At 39.0% G+C, this 25,406-nt stretch overlaps 1 protein-coding gene across 5 annotated transcripts in view; it reads left to right on the top strand.

The window, feature by feature from the left end:
- The window catches only part of C2CD3 (C2 domain containing 3 centriole elongation regulator), a 155,550-nt gene that overhangs the window by 63,683 nt on the left and 66,461 nt on the right, over positions 1-25,406 (top strand). For 4 of the 5 annotated variants that reach the window (XR_012094068.1, XM_038005474.2, XM_038005473.2 and 1 more), the window contains 9 exons: positions 5,077-5,195; positions 8,081-8,203; positions 11,234-11,728; positions 14,612-14,763; positions 17,003-17,249; positions 19,832-20,012; positions 21,235-21,418; positions 22,641-22,813; positions 24,313-24,436. Coding sequence is in view for 4 of the 5 variants with exons in the window: in XM_038005474.2 (XP_037861402.2) it covers positions 5,077-5,195; positions 8,081-8,203; positions 11,234-11,728; positions 14,612-14,763; positions 17,003-17,249; positions 19,832-20,012; positions 21,235-21,418; positions 22,641-22,813; positions 24,313-24,436 (1,798 nt within the window). In the remaining variant the exon portion in view is untranslated. The remainder of the gene's footprint in view (positions 1-5,076; positions 5,196-8,080; positions 8,204-11,233; positions 11,729-14,611; positions 14,764-17,002; positions 17,250-19,831; positions 20,013-21,234; positions 21,419-22,640; positions 22,814-24,312; positions 24,437-25,406) is intronic. The other variant, XM_038005475.2, reaches the window with a different exon arrangement.

Genomic DNA, 25,406 nt, shown 5'->3' with positions numbered 1-25,406 from the left:
ACCCCACCCAGCTAATTTTTGTATTTTTTAGTAGAGACGTGGTTTCACCATGTTGGCCAGGGTGGTCTCGAACTCCTGACTTCAGGTGATCCGTGCACCTCGGCCTCCCAGAGTGCTGGGATTACAGGCATGAGCCATCATGCCTGGCCTCATTTGACTTTTGTAGTATCATAAAATCTTAGAACTAGAAAGAACTTTGAAGTGAATCTACTGTAATTTCTGTATTTTATAAGGGAGTAAACAGGCCCAGTGATACTATGACTATTCTAATATAAGGCAGCAGGTCACTAGTAACATAACTGACTAGAACTCAAAAATTATGATGCTTAAATCATTTTCTTTCAACTGTTGCCATTTTTCTTCTTTTAAAACAACTTTAACAAGACATAATTTACATACTGTACAATTTACTCATTTAAAGTACAAAATTTTTTAATTTTTTTTTTTTTTTTTTTTTTGCGACGGAGTCCCATTCTGTCGCCTAGGCTAGAGTGCAGTTGTTTAATCTCAGCTCACTGCAACCTCCACCTCCTGGCTTCAAGCAATTCTCCTGCCTTAGCCACCTGAGTAACTGGGATTACAGGTGCGTGCCAGCATGCCTGGCTAATTTTTGTATTTTTAGTAGAGATGGGGTTTCACCATGTTGGTCAGGCTGGTCTTGAACTCCTGACCTTAAGTGATCCACCTGCCTCGGCCTCCCACAGTGCTGGAATACAGGCATGAGCCACCATGCCCGGCCAATATTTTCAAGGCTATGCAACCATCACCACAATCTAATTTTAGAACATTTTCATTCCCCTAAAAGAAGCCCCATACTTACTAGCTTTCACTTCCCATTTCCCTCTTTCCCCAGCCCTAAGCAACTGCTAATCTTCTTTCTGTCTCTATCAGTTTGTCCATTCTAGGTGTCTCATATAAATGGAATCATGCAACTTGTGATTTTTTTGACTACTGTCTTTGACTTACCATAATATTTTTAGGTTTCATGTTGTAGTATATATCAGTCCTTCATTCCTTTCTATGGCTAATACTCCATTGCATAGATATACCACATTTCATTTATCCTTTCCTCAGTTGATGGACATTCAGGTTGTTTCCACTTTTTGGCAATTTTGCATAATGTTGCTATGTGAACATTTGTGTACATGTTTTTGTATGGACCGTGTGCTTTCATTTCCGTTGGGTATATATCTAATGGTAGAATTGCTGGGTCATATGGTAACTTTATGTTTTAACTTTTTCAAGAATTGCCAGACTGTTTTCAACAGTGGCTGCACCATTTTCCCACTATCAGTATATGAATGTTCTGATTTGTCTACATCCTCATCAACACTTGTTACTTTCCATTCTTTTTTATTCTGGTCATCCTGGTGGATGTGAAGTGACATCACATTGATTTTGATTTGCATTTTCCTTGATGGCCAGTCATGTCAAGCATCTTTTCATGTGCTTATTGGCCATTTATATATCTTCTTTGGAGAAATGCCTATTCAGATCCTTTGTTTATTTTCAAATCGGACTCTTTGTTATTGAGTTATAAGAGTTCTTTGTATATCCTAAATACAAGCCCATTATCAGATCTATGATTTACAAATATTTTCTCCCATTCTGTGGGTTGGCCTTTCACTCTCTAGATGGTATTGTTTACAGCACAAAAGTTTTTCATTTTTATGTACTCTAGTTTATCTGTTTTTTTCTTTTGTTGCTTATGCTTTTGGTGTTGTCTTTTTTTTTCTAATTTGTTTTAAATATTTCAGATACAGAAAAAGGATAATATAATAGACATTTATGTTCCTGCCACCCAAAATTACAGCCACTATTCTAATATATTCTGAGGATACCTTTGCCTTGGTTTTCCAGTTTGATCTATGAATAGTTAGTTCATCAGTGTTAAGTTTCTTCTCTGGGAAGTAGTTTAAGAAATAAAAGATGTGGTCCTAACACTCCTACTACATAGTCAAATAACTTTTCCTTTACAGCATAGTAACATGGGATTTTTAAATTTTTACTTTGCTTTGTTTTGTTTCCTTTTAGAACTAGATAATCCATTCACATGGTTCAAAATTCAAAAGTTGCATCCTTGCAGACAAACAAGGTTGTTGCTTTTATATCCTTCCTTAAGCCATTATAGATAGCCAGATAGATAGATAGATAGATAGATAGATAGATGTGTGTATGTGTGTGTGTGCACACACGTGCGTGTGTATCAGCAAATATGTTTATTCCAGGGGTGTCCAATCTTTTGGCTTCCATGGGCCACATTGGAAGAATTGTCTTGGACCACACATAAAATACACTAACACTAACAATAGCTGATGAGCTTAAAAAAAAAATCACAAAAAAATCTTACAGTGTTTTAAGATAGTTACAGATTTGTGTTGGGCTGCATTCAAAGCCATCCTGGGCCACTTCTGGGCTCACAGGTTGGACAAGCTTGGTTTATCCCTTCCCCCACCTCCTGTCCCCCATGCTTCTGCAAGTGTTAGTGCACCATACACAAGCTGAGTGTCCTTTCTTCAAAGTGGTTAGAACCAGAAGTATTTAGGATTTCAGATTTTTTCAGATTTTGGAATATTTGCATATACATTAATATGATATCTTGGGCATAGGACCCAAATCTAAACATGAAATTCATTTATGTATCATATAGACCTTGTACGCATAGCCTGAAGGTAATTTTGTACAATGTTTTAAATAATTTTGTGCATGAAATAAAGTTTTCACTGCATTTTGACTGAGACCCATCACATGAGGTAGGGTATGGTATTTTCCACTCTGGCATCATATTGGCATTCAGAAAGTTTTGGATTTTGGAGCATTTTGGATTTTGAGTTTTGGGGTTAGGGCTGCCCAACCTGTACATGGTTCTGCATCTTGCCTTTAATCTTAGGAAGTTTTGCATATCAGGATATAAAGAGGAAAGAGGAAACTCACAGATGAGGAAAGAGGAAACTGAGACGTAAATTAATTAAGTAGCTTGTGTAATATCACACAGCTGGTTTATGGTAAAACTAGAACTTCAACCTAGCACCATTTCGATTCCAAAAGTGTGCCTTAATCTATATTGCTTCTTAAACATTATTTTTATCGTTGGCCGCAGTGATTGATCTGTTTTTCTGAGAAGGATTATATGGGAAATGTGGAATAAGCATTGAGCCAAGAATTGCAAGATTGGGTTCTAGTTCTGATCATACCACACACTAATCATGCGCCTTAGGCAAAATCACTGTCTTACCTGTGGGCCTCTCTTAATAATAATATGGATTAGACTAGGTATTAATCTGGATCCCTTTCAACTCTTGAAAAAAATCTTCTCTGGGACAGTGTTAGCGAGTTATTTACCTGAATTTTTTCTTCACTTACTGCCTTAACTCACAGACAGAATACATCAGTTATCCAAGCCCAAAATAATACAGTTGTGAGTAGCAGTTTTGATCAACTAATTCCAAGTTTGTAAAATTGCTTGCAGCTGGCATAAAAATTAACTTTACTCAGTGGTGAAAAATAATGAGCTTAAGAAACAGAGAATTATATGAGAAATATAGTAACAGTGCAAGAACGTACCTAAGTAGTAAGGAGAAATTGAAATAGGATTCTGTTTGTACATAAAGAATTTTACAGTGTCTAAAGTGCTTTTTCCTTTATTACCTCAGTTGATCCTCCCAGCACACCAATGAGGTGCAAGTTTATCTTACTTCCCTTTCCCAGGTAGGGCAACCAAATAAACTGATCTAGTGGATGTGGGCTTCCTGGGCCCAGACCTTTTGTTCGTAGTTCCTGTGCATTGATCCACACAGCAAGGTCCAGATCCTGTCCAACAGTGCCAAGAAAAGTATAGAGTCACCAACTAATATGGCCAGAGATGAATAGAGAGATCAGTAGGTTAAAATGGGTCATTTGAATGAATGCTAGAAATAGCAGATTCTCTTCATAACTGGGCCTCTTGTGAGGATTCTTCAGATTCATGATCCATTTTAAGGGCCTTAGCAGTGAATGGACAGGAAGATCATTTTATAGGTGATAAAGTGTTTCTGAGGTGGTAATAATAAACAATAGAACTGGAGCTTAAACTTACGTCCTTTGATTCTGGTGTCAAATTCTTTATTTTAGTTTAGTTTATTGATTTATTTATTTTATTTATTTATTTTTGAGACAGAGTCTCGCTCTGTTGCCCAGGCTGGAGTGCAATGGCGTGATCTAGGCTCACTGTAAGCTCTGCCTCCAAGGTTCACGCCATTCTCCTGCCTCAGCCTCCTGAGTAGCTGGGACTTCAGGCACCCACCACCTCGCCCGGCTAATTTTTTTTTTTTTTTTTTTGTATTTTTAGTAGAGACAGGGTTTCACCGTGTTAGCCAGGATGGTCTCAACCTCCTAACCTCGTGATCCGCCCATCTCGGCCTCCCAAAGTGCTGGGATTACAGGCATGAGCCACCGCACCTGGCCTCAAATTCTTTTTATTTACTAGTTAAAACTCTATAACCATGAGCACAAACTCAAATACCACCATCACTTCTTCCACTTACACTTATAGCAGAAACCCCTTCCTTTCCGCCCAAGAGACAGACTGTGCTTTGCCTGACACTGCTAACATCAGTACCTGATACCTTGTTTGTGACAATAGGAGTGTCCAGAAGATAAGTTTATTTTTGTTATTATAGTTTTTTATTCATTCCATTCTTCTATTTATCTGTTTATCCCTCATTGTTCCACCTCCAGGCAGCCCACTTCTTTTAGTATACTACCTACCAACTTGTCTTTTAAAAACAGTCCTATTACCTAAAACCCAGTGAAGTGTATAGGTATGTCTCCTTACACATCCAGTACTCATGATCGGCATTCATTTCTCATAGCAAAGCAGAGCAACATAGCACTGCCTGTCTTCTGTGTACTATCTTCAGGGTTTTCTCTTTGTCCCTGCTCATACAGCCCTAGCACTTTCTGTGAAATGACACTGACAAGATTTCTGCAGGAAATCTTAATTAAATTTGAAAAGGAAGCAGATGGTATCAAGGCATGGATTGATGATGACTTCAGTTGGGCGGTGTGACATGTCTGTGTGTCTGGTTCTCCTTACAGAGGTGAAGTTCCAGCAGCGATTTGTGTTTCCAGTACAGTTTGGTGGCCCAATGATAGAGCACTGGTGGAATTCCAACCTCACTTTCCAAATTTATGCAAAGAAAACTCCACAGAAAAAGGTACTTTGAATGATTTTGGCCTTTGCCTTACCTTCACCCCAGGGATTTGGAGCATACCTAAAACTATATTCTTGCCTAAACTAGGAATCTTCAGGTGCAGGCAGTACTAATAATCCATTGTTATTATTATTATTACTACTACAAATCTCTGCTGTTTGTCATGGGCCAGATGTAATATTAAAGACTCTACACGAGCACACTATCAATTTTAATCACCACAACTCTGTGAATTAGGTACATTATTATCTTCATTCTACAGATGAAGAAACTGAGATTTGGTGAAATAACATGTCCAAGATCACTCAATCTAATAAAAGAACCAAGACACCATCCCAAATCTGCTATCTTTAGATCCCAAGTTCTTAACCTCTTTATTGTGCTGTTCCCTTCTAGAGAAAGGTAGCTATATTGATACAAGCTATCAGCCTTAATTTGAGATTCTACTTCCTGTTTGCAGGCAGAATACATAAGTTATCCAAGCCCAAAATAATACAGTTGTGAGTAGCAGTTTTGATCAACTAATTCCAAGTTTATAAAATTACTTGCAGCTGGCATAACGTAAATCAATAAACTATAACAAGCAGTTTTTACTCTTTCAATAAAAGAATAGTCTTTATAAATCTTTTGACCTCTTATTTGGTATGGATAGCATGAAGAACATCTTGTTTTCTTTTGCTTTTTTCAGAAGACATATACAATACAAGTCCTTTTTGGAAAATTATAGCAAAATAGAAAGGGCGGGAAAGGCATCATTTCTTTTTCTTTTTTTTTTTTTTTTGAGACGGAATCTCGCTCTGTCGCCCAGGCTGGAGTGCAGTGGCCGGATCTCAGCTCACTGCAAGCTCCGCCTCCCGGGTTTACGCCATTCTCCTGCCTCAGCCTCCCGAGTAGCTGGGACTACAGGCGCCCGCCACCTCACCCGGCTAGTTTTTTGTATTTTTTAGTAGAGACGGGGTTTCACCGTGTTAGCCAGGATGGTCTCGATCTGCTGACCTCGTGATCCGCCCGTCTCGGCCTCCCAAAGTGCTGGGATTACAGGCTTGAGCCACCGCGCCCGGCCAGGCATCATTTCATAACTCAAAATAAACTCTATTAACATTTCGATGTATTTACATTGAATAATTTTCCTATACCTAGTTAATGGCATTTTTTTTCTTTTCTTTTTTTCTTTTTTTCTTTTTTTTTTTTTTTTTTTTTTGAGACGGAGTCTCTTTGTCGCCCAGGCTGGAGTGCAGTGGCGCAATCTCAGCTCACTGCAAGCTCCACCTCACGGGTTCAGACCATTCTCCTGCCTCAGCCTCCAGAGTAGCTGGGACTACAGGCGCCCGCCACCAAGCCCGGCTAATTTTTGTGTATTTTTAGTAGAGACGGGGTTTCACTATGTTAGCCAGGATGGTCTCGATCTCCTGACCTCGTGATCCACCCGCCTTGGCCTCCCAAAGTGCTGGAATTACAGGCGTGAAGCACTGCGCCTGGCCAGCATTTTTTTTCTAATTATAAAAGAGTTTTGCATATTTTTGTAGAAAACTTGAAAAATAATTTTTAAAAGGCAAAAATTGCCTGTAATTCAGTCACCAAGAAGTAACTATTGTTAGCATTTATGCCTATCTGCATTGTCTTTTTCCAATGAACACAATATGTTATATAATTTTGTATGTAGGTTTTATTCTTTCTTTTTATCATTTAGCATTTTGAGGGTTTTTATTCATTTTCTTCAAAAATATCTATTTAGTGTTTTCCACATAATTTTGTAAGTATTTGAAGGTTTATGATATACATGAATTAATACCCTTTTATCAACCATTATAACAAATACAATTAATATTATTAGAAACTTTTAATAAATGTCATTTTAATGGCTGCATGTTATGCCATCATGTGGATGTGCTATATAATTAGCTTAATTCCTGATTATTGGACAACTAGGTGTATCTCATTGTTAACTACTTTTAACATATACATATTTGTGTATAAGCTTTTTATGCATTGTTTCTTATTTCTTTGTGTGTGTGTGTATGTGTGTGTGTGTGTCTGTTTGTGTGTGTGTGTGTGTGACAGAGTTTTGTTCTTGTAGCCCAGGCTGGAGTGCAATGGCGCAGTCTCGGCTCACTGCAACCTCAGCCTCCTGGGTTCAAGCGATTCTCCTGCCTCAGCCTCCTGAGTAGCTGGGATTACAGGCACCTGCCAACATGCCCAACTAATTTTTTTATATTTTTAGTAGAGACAGGGGTTTCACCATGTTGACCAGGCTGGTCTCGAACTCCTGACCTGAGGTGATCTGCCTGCCTTGACCTCCGAAAGTGCTGGGATTACAGGCATGAGCCACCGCGCCTGGCCTGTTTATTATTTCTTTAGTATAAATTCCCAGAAATGAAATTAGTGGGCCAAAGAGCATAAATATTTAAAGCTTTTAATATTTGTTACCAAATTTGCCATCTAAAAGCATATTCCCAGTTTGTATTTCCAGCTTTACTTAAATGACAGCCTCTTGTTTCTCCATAGCCTTGATAGCATTAGATATATTAAACTTTACAATTTCCCTAGTTTTAATAGCAAAAATTTGTGACATCTAAATTTTATTTGTTATTTTTAATAGTGAAGTTGAACATTTTGAGTAAGAATTAACTCTTAGTGATAGAAAAAGATAATCTTCCAACCACTTTGTGGCTTATAAAACCCTCTGTATTCTTATAGACAGAAGTAGCAAAAACCAGAAGAGAGAACAAAATATGACAGAAGGTGGGATCTCAGAGTTGTCTTAGATAATTCAGCTTTTTTCTTCCTGCATGGTTTCCTTTATAAGCCATCATATGTTGTCACTTTAATTAAGATCTCCTGTGGCTTCTCTTTAACTAACCAAAATGTTCTCTCTCCTTCTTCCTCAGCCAGAAGTCATTGGATCTGCGTCACTTTCTTTGCGAGCTGTCATTCAATCAGAGCTGCTTTCTTTCAGTGATCAACTTCCAGTGCAACAGGAAAATGATCAGACTCTATTTGGCCCCCTCAAGGTATGTAGATACACATTCAGGAAGTCAGAAGTATTTGCTGAGTATGCGTTATTGGCTGGTACTGAGGATGTAGCAGTGAACAAGAAAAGCAAAGTCTTTGATCTTGTGTAGCATCTCTTGAAATAGAGCAGTGGAAGTACTATGAAGGAAATAAATGGTATGATGGGAGAAAGTAGGAGATGGTGATCACAGAACATCTTTCTATGGAGGTGACATAGAAGGTGAGATTTGAAGAATAAGAGGAGAAAGTAAAAAACACAGAGACCATTCCAGAGAGAATAACAGATGCAACAGCCCTAAAGCAGGACTGGACTTGGAGTCATCAAGGGATAGAATGTTGCCAGAGGATAGTGAGCAAGAGAGAGATTGGTAGAAAGTAGAGTTGAACGGTCAGGTAGAAGCCATATCATCAGAGCTTTGTAGGTAAGGTAAAGAGTTTCGATTTTAGCCTAAGATACAAGGAAAAGATGTTGAAGCGTGGGAGTGACATCATCTGATTTCCATTTTACAAGATTACTGTGTGGAGAATAGACTGCAAGAGGAAAGAGGGAGGTGGTCTGTGGCATTAGTCCAGAAAAGAGATGATTGATGGTGGCTTAGACTAGAGTAATTGGAATAAAGAAGGAGAAAAGTAACTAAGTGTGCCTGATAGAATGAATTCTGGTATATAATTCATTGGAGAGAGGGTTATTTCCTTGTATTCAGGTGAGTTAGGATTTCTTAGATGGCAGAATCAGGGTGTGTGGCTTCAGTATGGCTTTGTCCTGGTGAGTTTTAAAAATCAACTGGATGCAATGGCTTAAGCCTGTAATCCCAGCACTTTGGGAGGCCAAGGTGGGCAGATTGCCGGAGCTCAGGAGTTCGAGACCAGCCTGGGCAACATGGCTAAACCCCATCTCTACTAAAAATACAAAAATTAGCCGGGAGTGGTGACATGTGCCTGTAATCCCAGCTACTTGGGAGGCTGAGGCACAAAAATCGCTTGAACCCAGTAGGCAGAGGTTGCAGTGAGCCGAGATTGTACCATTGCACTCTAGCCTGGGCGACAAAGCAAGACTCTGTCTCAAAAGAAAAAAAAAATCATCACAGCCATGCCTAAAACATCCTGATGACTCCCAATCACCCGAAGGATAAAGTACAAGACTTACTATGTGACCCTGGCCTACCGTTCAGCCTTCTCTCCTACAGCTTCTCTACCAATAACTATGTCACACTATATAAAGAATCAGTAAGGTATCATACTGGTTCATGCCTCTGTATTTTGTCATACTGCCTTTTCTTCTTGAAAGCCTTCTCTCTCTTCTTGGTCTTAGTAAATACCACTTTGCTTTAAAGACTTATATGATTATTATTGCAAAAAATTAACATCACCTTACTCTTGTGCTATCCAAGTTATAGTTGTTGCCTGCCTGGTTCATTCTGGACTACAATGTTTAAAATCAGAAAGGGGTTATAAATAGGATTGATCAACTAGAAATTTTTTCTATCCTGGTTCTTTTGAGAGAAATACTATTCTGGATAGATTGCTGTCTATATTCAATAGAGTAAAAGAACCTTGGCTGGGCATGGTGGCTCACGCCTGTAATCCCAGCACTTTGGGAGGCCGAGGCAGGCCGATCACGAGGTCAGGAGATCAAAACCATCCTGGCTAACACGGTGAAACCCCGTCTCTACTAAAAACTACAAAAAATTAGCTGGGTGTGCTGGCGGGTACCTGTAGTCCCAGCTACTCGGGAGGCTGAGGCAGGAGAATGACATGAACCCGGGAGGCAGAGCTTGCAGTGAACCAAGATCGCACCACTGCACTCCAGCCCGGGCGACAGAGAAACTCCGTCTCCAAAAAAAAAAAAAGAACCTTGCTGTGTAACACTTACGAACACTTATGGATTTCAGATCAAAGAAACAGCAAGAACCTTTTACCCTTAGTAATTGAGTCTCCTGACAGTTAGTGACCACTTCTATTCTTCAAATTCATCATTTATCCTGCATCCCTTTTCTTTTTTACTTTTTAACATTTAGACTTTTTTTATACTCTTTACTCAGACTCCCCAATTCTTACTGTTTGTCACATTTTCTTTATAATTGTCTGTCTGCCTCTTCACTGTCTCTCTTTCTGTCCCTTTATCTCCTTCCCCCATACATGTACATGCACATTTTTTTCTGAACTATTTGAGAGTAAGTTGTACATCATGCCTCTCCCCCTAAATTCTTTAGTTTATATTTTGTGTATTTCCTTAGAACAAGGACATCATCATGCATAATACTCTAGAGTTTTAAAAGTCAACATAGCATTGATGCTGTATCTACAGGCTGTACTAAGATTTCACCAATTATACCAGCGCCTTTATAGCAAATTTTTTTTCTAGTCAAGGATTATCTATTGCATTTTGTCAGATCTTTCTAATCTCTCCTTTAGTCAGAAACAGTTCTGCAGCCTTTCTTTATTTTTCAGTATGTTGATTTTTTTTAAAGTAATGCTGGTTATTTTAAAGAATGTTCCTCCACTGGGATTAACCTGAATCACTTATTACTGTGATGATTGTCAAATGGTGATTTCCAACTCTACCGTCTCTTGTGCGTTTATTAATTGGCATTCTATACGGAGGAGCTGTTTCTTCTCTCATATTTATTTTATATCGGGATGGATTCATGGATTATTATTCAATAGGTTATAATCCATTACTGTTACTCATTCTGATGCTGAAATTATCCTAGATTTAGCCAGTGGGAGCCTCTTCAACTGGATTTCTGGGTCCTTTAAACATGTCTCCATTCTTTTCTGGGAACTTTCTTCTATTCTGGCTTAACTTGATCTTCCAGGTTCATCTTTTGTTATTGATAAATCATCTGTCTAGTTTTTCTTAGTCTAGCAAGTTAATGTATATGCATTCTGTTAATATTCTTACTATTAGAGTGTTTGAGGATGAGTTAATTCATTTCCTAATAATCTGATGTTGTTTCCAGCCTCAAAATTCTAATTCCAATTCTAAAGGACATTCTTACTGACTCTTCTCCTTTTGTGTTTTATAGGTAACCATGGAGCTTGTTACAGATAACAAAGATTTCACTGGTGTCAATACTAAGTTAAGTGGCAATACCCATTACACCCCACTTTGTGCTCCTACAAGTCCAAATAAGGCACTACCAGAACTTAACCAAGATATGACCTATACCAAAAACCTACAAAACTTAAATCAAATTCATGAGGAAACTGCAAAGAAAGCACAGAACTTGGTGCTCCCCACCCGAAAGTCACCAAGCCCTCTAGCACCACATCCTTCAACCTTCATGGCTATGCCAGCCTCCCATAATTTAGTCATTCAGACGAATGGGTCAACAAAAGAGAGTGCTTTGCTGTTGCATGTGCTGTTGATGGTGCCAGATGGGAAAGATTTTATTAGTGGAGAATCTGAGAAACAATCACCATGCAATGTTTATTTAAATTGTAAACTCTTCAGCACAGAGGAAGTCACCAGATCTGTCATCGCATGGGGCACAACACAACCGGTCTTTAACTTTTCTCAGGTAACTTTGTACGTTCCATATCCATTAGAGGAATATAGGGGTGGGAGACAAATGCTTCCCAAATGATAATTTCATCTTAAATCTAGAATGTTCAGACTAGCAGGAACCTTTGTAATTATTTGGTGTACAATTCAGTCCCACTATTGGATGGAAGAGGGAAAGGCATTGTCAACATTTTAAAACTTTTTGTCTTTATTTCTATTCTGTCTGAGTTCACATGGTTTCTCTCTGTTTCTTTTGCCTGAGTTTTGGGATTCTATTCCTTTCTGCTTCCTCTAAGACTTTGATTAGTTAAACCTCCCCATCTTTCTCCAATCTCTCCTTTATTATTTTATTTTATATATTTATCCTCACATTTATTCTTCTCCCTACTTCAGTATGCATCTTAACTTGATTTTTCTGTATAATGTGGTGCTTAAGTTGTTTTCTTTCTTGGTTTTTGTAACTTTACTGTCTTATTTTCTTCCTCACTTGAAGCTGTTCTTTTTCAGTCATTGGGCCAGAAGGAAAACTAGGAAAAGCACTTTGGGAGGCTGAGGCGGGCAGATCACGAGGTCAGGAGATCGAGACCATCCTGGCTAACACGGTGAAACCCCATCTCTACTAAAAATGCAAAAAATTAGCCGGGCATGGTGGTGGGCAACTGTAGTCCCAGCTACTCAGGAGGCTGAGGCAGGAGGATGGCATGAACCCGGGGGGCAGAGCTTGCAGTGAGCCGAGATCAATACTACACTCCAGCCTGAGCAACAGAGCGAGACTCTATCTCAAAAAAAAAAAAAAAAAAAAAAAAAAAAAACTAGGAAAAGGGTGATAACCCTAGTACTTCTTCCTTTAATTGTTGGTGCTTCCACTCATTACTGTATTGCTGGCACTCTTCCAAATCAATCCACTTTTCCCCATGATCATCACATCTATTCACACAGCTTCAGCAGTCATTTTTATGACAATAACTTCCACATCTACACTTCTATATATGCCAGACATTTCCTTTTAGTTTGAGATTTCTGTATCTAACTGCCTGCTGATCATTACCACCTGGATATCTCAGTTTACACTTGTCACCTAACACATTGCCTGGCACATACTGGGTATTCAATAAAGATGTGTAAATGAAAGAACGAATTCAAACATGTTCAAATCTGAATTTATCACTTCTTCCAAATCTGTTCTTCCTCTTTTTGTCTGCCCTAATGCAAATTATAATTTACTCAGGCACCTAAATAGAACCTGTTAGTTTTCCTTGACTCTTTCTTCTTTTTTTTTTCCAAGACAGAGTCTCACTTTGTCGCCCAGGCTGGAGTACAGTGGCGCGATCTCAGCTCACTGCAAGCTCCGCCTCCCGGGTTCAGGCCATTCACCTGCCTCAACCTCCCGAGTAGCTGGGACTGCAGGTGCCCACCACCACACCCGACTAATTTTTTTTTGTATTTTTAGTAGAGACGGGGTTTCACCGTGTTAGCCAGGATGGTCTCGAGCTCCTGACCTCGTGATCTGCCCACCTCGGCCTCCCAAAGTGGTGGGATTACAGGTGTGAGCCACGGCGCTCAGCCCCTTGACTCTTTCTTATGTAATTACTTACCAAGTCTGATAGATACTACAAACTTAATTCTCTGGAACACATCTCTTTACCTTCACTGCACTGCCACTGCTTCTATTTAAACCTTCACCCTCCTTCCAAATAGCCTTCAGACTGGTCTAGCTGTTTCCCAGTTCTCTTTATGTCCTTTGCCTCCTTTATGCACCAATGAGAATGACCTTTCTAAAACACTAACCTGAACATTTTACTTCCCTTCTTAAAGCCTTTCCGTGATTCCCCATATCCTTCAAGATGGAATGTAAATCCAAGACCCTTTGGAAACTGACTGTATGTACTTCTCCAGCCTCAGCTCCTGCCACACTTCCCGTTATACTAAATAACCCAGCTGTGCTCAACTACTTAGAGTTTCCTGAATATTCTCTTCTCCTACTTCTGTATCTTTATATGTGCTCATTCTTCTGCCTTAAATTTCCTTTAAGCCTTCATGACACCACTTAAGCAGAGCTTTTTGTATTAGTTAACTCCTGCTCGGCCTTGAGATTTAAGGTTACTTTGTCCCAGAAGTAGTTGCCTGCAACTTCCTTACTTGGAGGTTAGGTTGCTGTTCTAGTTTTACTTTTTTTGGTTTCAAGGAACAGAAATGTGTTCAGGATACAAACACTAGGTTTGTATCCACTTTGTGTTTCTTAGGTGGATACAAAAGTAGCTCTGCTCTGTTCTTCTGGTGTCTTCCTCTCATCATCCCTTTTCTAATTTCATGCTTTTTGCCTCTCATGTTTTCTATTGGAACTACCAACTGGCCAATTCTGGAGTAATTTTATGTTGAAAATCCAGAGGAACAGTTGGCTTTGCTCTTTACTGTGACACCTGTTGGGCAGAGCTTTTGGCACTTGGTCATTTTATTAAATGCTATCCAGTCAGTGGATTGGCTGCCCTTTGATAAAATACTCAACTCTTGTCAAGTCAGTAGCATACTTCTTTCAAAAACATCTTTCTTTCAGGGGGGTTTACTAGTGGATCACTTTGCCTTAGAAAGGATTGGACAAGTTTGGCAGGCACCATGTTTGACATGTTTAACAACCTTCTCTGTGTCCTCAAAGCTCCACCTGTATGAGCTTTGTCATCAGAGAACTCACTGTTTTGTATCTGGCCTTTGTGTGTTAGTCTCTAACAGGAGACTGCTACTTCTCTTAAGGATACAGAGTAAGTTTTATTTGAATGTCTTTAGCTCATAACACTGTGTGTTAACAGTAGGCTTTTTGTAAATGCTTATTGAGTAAAAGTATAAATTAATATTTGTCTTAGGTATGAGTTTTTTGTTTGCTTTGGTTGTTCCTCTCTCTTAGGTGATTCCCGTCTCTCTGTCTTCCAAATACCTGGAAAGGCTTAAGAACAATGTGATGGTAATTGAAACTTGGAATAAGGTGCGGAGCCCAGGACTGGACAAGCTGCTCGGGCTGGTGAAACTTCCCCTCCACCAGTTTTACATGTCATTCAAGTAAATAGGACCTTTTGGAGTATTCTTTATTGTGCATCTTTAACTTTGTATGGACTGAAAAGGAATTCTTTTGATTTGCAAACATGAATAGCCCAGTAATCCCTTGAAGGACTTTTTTCAGTTTCACCACAGTTGCTGCTCTTTCTCCTATTACCACGTTTCAGGCACTATGCTAAAAACCTTGCATACATCAAGTCATTTAATCTTCTTGACAGCCCTCTGAGGCAGGTACTTCTATTTGCTTTTTTGTACAGATGAGTTAACAGAGACTCAGAGAAGTTAAATTACTTGTCACATATATCATAAAGTGGAGGGTTAGGGCCCAAGATAGCATGGCAGTGGAGTCCACACTCTTCACCAAAAAGCTGTACTGCCAAAAGTTACCACCTCACAAAAGGTGGTTTACCATTCTATCACAGAACTTCAGTATTGTTCACATCAGCTATTTGCAAGTTTTATATAATGAATATTATCTTTTAGACCTTCAGATTTGATTACTCCACCTCACTTTTAACACATAGGTGGGGTATTGATTAACCTGATGGTTATTTCATTCCTCAATACAAACTGTTCCTTTTTTTTTTTTTTTTTTTTTTTTTGAGACACAGTCTTGCTCTGTCCCCCAGGCTGGAGTATAGTGGCGCAGTCTTGGCCCACTGCAAGCTCCGCCTCCCGGCTTCACGCCATTCTCCTGCCTCAGCCTCTCGAGTAGCTGGGACTACAGGCGCCCGCCACCACGCCCAGCTAATTTTTTGTATTTTTAGTAGAGTCGGGGTTTCACCGTGTTAGCCAGGATGGTCTCGATCTCCTGACCTCGCAATCCACCTGCCTCGGCCTCCCAAAGTGCTGGGATTACAGGCGTGAGCTACCGCGTCTGGCCCAAAATGTGCCTTTTTTATTTTGACTCAAGTTTCTAATTTTTATTTTAGCATTGACCTCCTTCCTAGCAGCCTTCTCATAGTTCTGTGTTTTAAATGTTGTGTTTTACATTTTACAAAGAGCACCTTTGTGGGCATTAGCTCATTTGAACCTCACTATAACCCTATAAAGTATTATTATTATCCCTATATTACAAATGAAGAAATTTGTCCTTTAACTTGCAGAAGTCACTTAACCTCTCTGACTTTCTTTTCCTTATCTGTAAAATGAGGGTGATAGTAGATTCCCTATCTCTCTTGTGGAACAATCATGAAGATCTAGAGAGAAAATACATGGATATGCCTTCTGTGAACAGCTAAGTATTAATACTTACAACAGTAACATTGGAAATCATAGCCAGGCTGGGGGGTCCTGCTGGAATCATGGATGCCACTGTCCACTGTAGGCTATTAGTTTTCCTTTTTTTCTTAAATTATGATGTTAGTTTGGTCTGGTGTTACCCTTCTTCCACTTCACTTCTCATTCCATTAGATCTCATTCTTTGCTGAGAGTGTGTAAAATAATAGTAGCTGCCAATTACTGGGCATTTTCCATGTACCAAGCATCATAGTTGGTATTTTGTAGGTTATCTCAGTTTAGTCCTAACAACTACCCTTTGATGTAAGTTTTTTCGTTGTGTACATTTTACAGATGACAAAACAGACTCAAAAATGTTAAATGAATTGCTTGAGTCACACAGCAAGTAAGTGGCAGAGCTAAGATTCAGCATGACATTATAAATCATTTATCAGAGCTTGAATCCCAACTTAACCTCCTACTAGTTGTATATCCTTAGCTAAGTTACTTAACCTCTTTAAATTTGGCTTTCTCATCCATTAATAGTGGATAATACCAACCTTTGCAGCATTAAAAGGATTAGAAACACTATAAAATGCCTATCACATACTAAGCACTCAGTAGATGGCAGATATTGGCAATATTATCCAAATCTTATCTGTCAGACACCAAAGTCCACATTCTTCCTAGTAGACCACACTTCCTCCCTATAAAATAATGCAGTTTAGCAAAGCTCCATGAGATACTACTCAAACCACAGATACTGGACTTGGGGCCATAATGCTACAGAGACATATCAGACACATTCCCTGCCTTTAAATTGCTACATTTTGAACTTCTCTGCCTGGTAATTTTTATTTGGTGGGTTACTGACAGATGCACACATTTTTTAAAACCACTATTACTTTTCCAGTTGCAGATCTATTTTTAACAAACTGAAAAAATGAGTCAAGAAAGAAATAAAACTGCTCTATGACATGATTGATGCTTGTTATTTGCTTATTCACAATTTCTCCCCCTCTAGAGATCCTAAAATTTCTCGCCTGCTGCTGGATGCCCAGTACCCAGTTGTTGCTGTCGACCGCTACATGCCTGTGATTGATGTGTTTTCAGGCCACCAAAATGGGAGTCTTCGAGTCTTTTTAGCTATGGGTTCTTCAGATCAAATAATGGCACTACAAAGATTAAAGCATGAAGAAGGAACACTCCCTCCCTTCAGCCCTAGGCCAGCCCATTTCCTGGACCAGCCAACTGTAGCATCTGTTGCTATGGTAGTAAATGCTATGGTTTACAAAAAGTCATTATTTCATTTTCTCTTGCGTATTTTAGTGAATTTATTGCCCAAATCCTTTATTTCTATAATGAAAGGCTCAACAAAAGAATGTAACATGCACTCCAGTGCTTCCTATAAATCAAAGGAATCATTGGTAGTTTTCTGTTATGGTTTAAATGGATCTCTATGTCCCTCTTAGCTCCCTGAATTTATAAAGAAAATCCAATCGAACAACCAGATCTTAATTATTCAATTTACTAGCTTTGTTGCCTTTAAAAAAAAATGGGAGTGGAGAATGATCCCAAATGTAAGCCAGCAAAATCTTACCCTGCTTATTGGCTGAGCCCATGCTGGAAAGTCATTGTGAAGTGCTTGCTTATCTACTAGTAATTTAAAAGTAATTTGTTTTTGTTTGGTGCTGTCCAGTTGAGAAAGCACATTGACATACATTCTTATGTTTATTTCCCTAACAACTACATGAGGTGGGTCATTGTTATTCTGTTTTATAGATGATGAGACAGAATCCAAGAGAGTAAGTTACTTGTCCGGGGTCACATAACCAAGAATGAGAGAACTGGGATTCAGACACAGGTCTTCTAACTTCAAGTTCAGTCTTTATTCCACTGTATCATGTACTACTGTATCTTATATTTGTTGTTATTACTAGTACAGCCAAATCTCAGTATCCATACCATTTAAGTATGTTATATTCTTAAGTCTGAACCCAAATGACAAATTTAAATGTCTCTAGCAGGGAAAGAACTATTAGGAAAATAACTTTTAGCAAGTTATGGTTTATTTGTATATTATGAACTCCAAATTTTTCTTAGTTATTTGTTAGTTTTGTTTTGTTCTGAGGTGAGATCTCGCTCTGTTGCCCAGGCTGGAGTACAATGGCGCCATCTCAGCTCACTACTACCTCCGCCAACTGGGTTCAAGGGATTCTCCCACCTTGGCCTCCCGGTAGCTGGGATTACAGGCACCCACCACTGTGCCTGGTAACTTACGTATTTTTAGTAGAGATGGGATTTCACCATATTGCCAGGCCAGGCTGGTCTTAACCTCAAGTAATCCACCCATCTCGACCTCCCACAGTGCTGGGATTACAGGCATGAACCACCACACCCGGCCAGTTATTTGTTAGATATTATTGTTTGTCAATAGATAATCATATTTTTCAAGTTGAAAATTATATAAAAGCACAAATAAAGAAAAACCACATTAATATCCCCAAGTCTGTGTAGGCATTATATGGCTATCACCTTGCAGTGTAGACTCAGATTTTGTTAAATTCCATACTAAAGGTTAGAAAATGTTTCTCACTATGTGCACAGAGGAAATCCTTGAAAGATTTACCTGTGGGATTAGATATCTATAAAAACAGTTGTTTTTCCTCCTACACTCATGCCTCTCATCCAATTCACCATTTGCAGAAGGGAGTTATCAAATTGCTATAACACTATAAGGCCAAATTAAGTAGCTGTTGTGACTCTTGAAAGATTTTTTTTTCCCAATTTTTGCCCCAGGGAATCAAATTGCAAGTTTTGTGTTTTTCTAAGGAAAATTTTTGAGCAGGTATTGCTAACATATGCTTTCAGATTTCAAAGCAGAGACTTAATACAGTCTCTGTTCTAGATTTTTTGGATTAGTAGTTAAAATGTTAAACACATATATATATATATAATCTCAACTCTTATCTGAATCCTGAATTCCCCCCTTTGAATTTTCCTGAATGATTTGTTGTCTAAGATCTGCTGTATAGAATAGGGATAAAGATCACTGGCTCTGGAGTCAGACTACATTAAGTCTAAACCTGGTTCCACTGTTACTAGCTCTGCATGTTCAATCACCTAATAAAGGTGAGCTGTTTGGTGTAGTGCCTGGTTCATAGTAAATCCTCAATAAATACATGATTATTTGTTGTTATTCCCTGTAGTAACAGTGTCTTCACTACCTCCCCAAGTAGTCCTTACCATTATTGGACAGTCCTGACGTTATCCCCAACTAATTTGGAAATAGTAGTTAGTACCTGTTTGCTATTCTAAGTGGCCCAGGCTAAGGAGTCCTGCTGGAATCATGGATGCCACTGTCTGCTGTAGGCTATTAGTTTTCCTTTTTTTCTTAAATTATGATATTAGTTTGGTCTGGTGTTACCCTTCTTCCACTTCACTTCTCATTCCATTGCTATTCTAAATGTAGAATTTATTCTAAATTTACTATTTATTCTTTTTCCTGTGAAGGGAATAGCCTTCTATTCTTAGTATATTAAGAGCTTTTATCAGGAACAAATATTGAATTTTATCAAATGCATTTGTATTAATCATTTTTGTTGTTCCATTAATGCACTGAATTACATTTATGGATTTCCTAATATTAACCCAGTCTCATAGTCAGGAGTACATCCTATTTAGCCTATTTACAGTGAGCAGTTGTGAGAGTTACAGTGAAAATTAAGTATCTATTTTAATATCAACTAATTATACTTATCCCTTTATCTATACTCAGACTTCATAGAGAAGCACGAATATTCTAAGCAAGTTACTCTTTAAAGCTCACCGGTGTTTCTGTTTCATTTAATAGGCAGAGGACCGAGGAAATGCACTGATGGAGCACTGCTTTGAGATCCATGTAGAGATGGTTAAAGGGCTAGCCCCTCTTCAGGCAACAGTCTGGGGAGAAGCAGATTGTTATGTCCAGTACTACTTTCCAGTTCAACACTCGCAATCCAGTGTGCTGAAAGGACCGGAGTTCCTTGAAAATGGTAGGTTTAGGATATTAGGCTTTCTTATTCTTATATGGTTCTTTTATTACATTATATTTAAGAATTCTTTTTTTTTCTGAGTGAATTTTGTGTTGTTGAATATTTCTAGTCTTACCTGGGCAGTAAAACAGGAGATAGGCCAAGTTTTTTTATTTTTTAACTATTTTTGTAGCTTTTTATTTTGATATAATTTCAAATTTACAAAAACCTATAAAAATAGTACCAAGAACTTTTGTATACTCTTTACCTAGATCTACCAATTATTTGCATTTTGCCCCATCTTATATCTTTACGTGCCCACTCACTCTTACCTATATACGTAGTGTTGATTCTCATTCCTCACAGTAGTTGTGTTCTGTAAAGCACCATGAACGCTGAATTAGGGAATACTGAACCATTGCTCCTAAAGGAAATATGTACATATACATATCTCACATAGATCATTATTTCAACTCGTAAAACAACTTACCCTGGTAGACTCTGTTTGCTTTATTTTATGAAAGAAAAAATGAGATTCACAAGCGTTAAGTGACTTGCTTGGGGCTGCCCCACTAACAAGGGCCGAGGTTGGGGTTCAAACCCCATCCTACTGTCCCCAGAGTGGAAGCTTCTGCACTGCCTCTACTGTCCCCACCTTCTGGTTATCTCCGAGAAACAAGAAGTCGGACTCTCTCACATTGTTCTTACCTGGGAACAAACAGACTGGGTGACTCGAATTTTTCGCCATTCAGTGTATGTTCCAGAATGATTGCCAGAGTGCTGCCAGTGTTGATTTTGAGGTTCGAATAAAAGATTTGTATATACAGAACATATAAAGAACTCTTACAAATCAATCATTTCTTAAAAACCAATTAAAAAGTGGGCAAAGGATCTGAATAGACATTTCTCCAAAGATATACAAATGGCTAATAAGCACATGGAAGAATACTGAGCATCATTACTTATTTGGGAAATGCAAATCAATACTACTGAGATACCATTTCATACTCGCTAAGGTAGCTATAATTAAAAAAAAAAAAAAACTTAACAAGTGTCAGCACTTGAATGGCAATATATGAATTGTCCACTAGCAAGGGATCTTTTTCTTCTATATTATCATGGGATCTTAGGGAACCATAGCTACTAGGGAATTACTGAGTAATATTCACTGGAAGAACATGAAAGAAGAAAAAAGCACTAAGTCATATGTTGGATTATTTTGAAATGTTTTTCTTTTCTAAAGGAATTACTCTGAAGCCCTTCAGAACTGCAACCACACTCTGTGTTCCGGATCCCATCTTTAATAGTGAACACCATCACTCTCTCCTGTTGCCAGCTGAAGTTCCAGTGCAAAGGCTCCTACTAAGTGCCTTCTCTGCACAGGGCCTCGTGCCTGGAGGTGGAGTCCAGTTTGAAATCTGGTGCAGGTACAGTGTGGAGACCCCAGTCCTAGGAAGGAAGTGCACAATCATAAAGCATCCTATTCCTAACCAGCCTAGGTTGAATTATTGTAAGAAAGTTAAGCAGCCCCTTCTGCCCTGTTTTATATTATTTGGATTTGACAGGGACTCTTGTCCAGTTTTTACTGAAATCTGTTATTAGGATCTTGTGAGCCATTGTATCTCGTATTTCTAATCACTACTTACATTCGAAGTGAAAGTCTTGTTCATTTTACCTCCTATTATGTATTAAACATATCAATCACCTTTTTTGTGCTTTTGTTACTGCCTTGTTTAGTTCAGGCCCTTTTCATATCTTGCCTAAATGACTGTGATAGCCTCCTAACTGGTCTCCCATTTATAAACTCATTTCTTGTAACCTGTTCTTCCTGACACCAGAAGAATGTTTATATTTATTTTATAAATAAAATTTAATAATATAATTTATATTAATAAATATATAAATTATTATATTTGATTTATACTATAGAATATAAATCCACTCAATGTTACCAATATTGGTAGATTTCCAGGAAATTACTGGCATAAATACAGATGTTCAACCCACCCCTTTATATCTGCACCACCAACAAACCAACTAAAGTGCTTAAGAGAGTATAAACACAAGAGGAAAGGAAACAGCATCAGGAACAGAGCTAGGGATGAGTACCATCCAAATGTGAGAACATTTTCCTAAATACAATTAATTGTAAGTCAAGTACAAAAAAGATTTTTAAAACCACCTAGGTTTGAGTTACAACTTTGCAATCTAAGAATGGATTGTTTTGACATGAGAAAGAAATAGAGTAGGTACTGACAGATCCTCATTACCCTGCTAAATTAGAGGGTCCTCAGCATGAAGATGAGAGTAAGCCATGAAAGACATTGGGCCTACTCCACTTTGAACCACTTTTGCTGCTGCAAGATGGAAACTTTCAGGACTGGCCACCTCCGACAGGTTCAAGGCATGTACAGTTACCTCACAGAAAGCTTGTGGGAAGCTGGGCTTTGTCCTGAACTCAGGGTATAATTTATGGAGTTCCTCCTCCACGTAATGAGTGGTAAATTTAGCCAGACACCATAACTGCGTACTACCAACACAGAACAAGCAGGCACCAAAGATAACCAGGTAGTGAAGGCTGATCTCTGGGGCAGACTGAATAATTTATCACCTAATTCTTCTGACAACTTGTGTTTTTGTGGTTTACAGATACTATTATCCTAATGTGAGAGACCAGATGGTCGCCAAAGGAACCTTGCCATTATCAAGGATCTGTGCTATGGTAACCACCCAGCATCGTGAGGATGTGGGAATACAGACCTTTAATCTCCCTTTAACCCCCAGGATTGAGAACAGGAAAGAACTGAGGAACCAGTCATCAGGTAATTGAAAACAAGTTTGTCTTTTTCTTTCAAAATCAGTATACATAAAAATATATAAAATAGCCAGGCGCGGTGGCTCACACCTGTAATCCCAGCACTTTGGGAGGCCAAGGTGGGCAGATCACCTGAGGTCTAGAGTTCGAGACCAGCCTGACCAACATGGAGAAACCCCGTCTCTACTAAAAATACAAAAAAATTAGCCAAGCATGGTGGCCCATACTTGTAATCCCAACTACTCAGGAGGCTGAGGCAGGAGAATCGCTTGAACCTAGGAGGCAGAGGTTGCGGTGAGCCAAGATCAAGCCATTACACTGCAGCCTGGGCAACAAAAGCGAAACTCTGTCTCAAAAAAAAAAAAAAAAAAAATATATATATATATATATATATGTATACACACACACACAAAAAAAAAAAATATACAGTATACAGAAAAATCCCTTTTCTCTCTAAATTAGTGATTCTCCACATTTTGAGGTATTTGCCCTTTTGAGGATCTGATGAAAACTGTAAGACACCTTCTCTTGGAAAAAATGAGTACAGAATATACACTGCCAATTTTGTATACAATTCTAGAAAACTCATAGCTCCATGGAGTCTATATAAATGTTGCTTGTCTCATTTCACCTTTAACTTCAGCAAGCATTTTATAAGCCCTCAAGCCATAAATTCTAAGCATTATATGGTACACTCAGAGAATTGTTATTCCAAGCCAACATGAGCAAATGGGGGATTGGTAGAAGATAGTTAACATGAACCAGGAATTCACTGTAAGGGAGGAGAAGGCTAGGGTTTAAAGTTGGGAGGGATTAATTCAAATTTGGAGATTTGAATGATATTACATCCTAATGACTCCAGCAGAATGGTATGCCCCCCAACTTTATCATCAGATAATGAAGTTTAGCCTCCTAAATCAAGTTGCTGTACATGCTTGCTAAAAAGTATCTGCCAAAACAACTAGTTTTATGTCACCATAATTAAGATTGAGTTGTTCCTCCTGATGCTCCCTGATCAGCTTATTCTGTTATTCCATAAAGCTCTCCCTGAAATGTAACAGTAGGATGATAGAGTTTTTATAAAAAGGTAGCACAAGAAGATATTTCAGGTGGTGATGGTAGGAGGGTGATAGAAGTATGTGAGGTGTGGAAACCTTTTGAAAGTTTAAAAAGAAAATGGCTAGAGCCCATCTCAATTCTATAAACATAATTGGGGGTAAAAAAAAATCTGGAGTTAAGTTCTGCCTTCAGTAGTTGTGTAATCTTGGCAAGGAATTAAATCTCTGAACCATAATTTCTTGAATGTAAAGTAAATTAGTAACCTGTTAAGCCTTTATTAACCCTAAAGAATAACAATGTGATTATGACAAGGACAGATTCTCTCATTGCGCTTATTGTTCGTTGTAGTGTTTAATCCTCTTCCATCCTTCCTGACCACAACTTTGTGGTTTGGTGGAACAGAGATTCTTCTGACCAGCCTTCTTTCCTTGTGTCCTCATTCTTCAGGTTTACTGGATGTGGGCCTAAGGTACAGGCGTAGTCCGAGAACAGCAGAGGGAGTTCTTGCTGCCCGAACTGTTTCCATCTCAGTCCAGATTATCAGAGCCTGTGGTCTGCAAGCAGCAGCCAAGTAAGTCCACCTGAGACAAGCAATTCTCAAGCCTTTTACACTGCAATCATTGTAAAATAATGCTCAGATATGCAAAATTTTCTTAGGTATAATTTCCAGTTCATTAACCACAACTCCTCTTTTTCTGTTAAGAAAGCATTTCACCATATAAGTGAGTAAATCACTTGCAAACATTGCTATTCTAACTGTTATTAGCAACTTAGTTCCTTGACCTTGCCCAACAGTTTTATCCTGTGCCTTTCTTAACAACTTAGTCTTATGGCCATACCCTACACCATCAAACCATGCCATACCCAATCACTGCAGCTCCTGTGTAATCTCACTTCATTCCTTTCGGTTTCTGAGTACTACTTCCTATTTTTCCAGCTTGTACCCCTTTAGTCTGTTCTCAACATAGTAGCCAGTGAACTTATGAACACCTAAGTCTAGCTTTGTCGCCCAGGCTGGAGTGCAGTGGCGGGATCCTCATTACTGTGTTGACCAGGCTGGTCTCGAACTCCTGACCTCAAGTGATCTGCCCGCCTCAGCCTCCCAAAGTGCTGGAATCACAGGCGTGAGCCACTGCGCCTGGCCTATGTTTGATCTTATTCATAGTAAAAGCCAGAGCCCTTAAAATGGCTATGAGACCCCATATGATCAAAACCGTGCCCCTAGGCCGGGCACGGTGGCTCACGCCTGTAATCCCAACACTTTGGGAGGCTGAGGCGGGCGGATCACGAGGTCAGGAGATCGAGACCATCCTGGCTAACCCCATGAAACCCCGTCTCTACTAAAAATACAAAAAATTAGCCGGGCAAGGTGGCGGGCGCCTGTAGTCCCAGCTACTCAGGAGGCTGAGGCAGGAGAATGGCGTGAACCCGGGAGGTGGAGCTTGCAGTGGGCAGAGATCGTGCCACTGCACTCCAGCCTGGGCGACAGAGCAAGGCTCCATCTCAAAAAAAAAAAAAAAAAAAAAACCATGCCCCTGCCC

This window comes from Chlorocebus sabaeus, chromosome 1, assembly GCF_047675955.1.
Source record: "Chlorocebus sabaeus isolate Y175 chromosome 1, mChlSab1.0.hap1, whole genome shotgun sequence".
NCBI lineage: Eukaryota > Metazoa > Chordata > Mammalia > Primates > Cercopithecidae > Chlorocebus > Chlorocebus sabaeus.
Note: the sequence above shows the minus strand (reverse complement) of the source record. Positions and strands in the feature narration are given on the sequence as shown.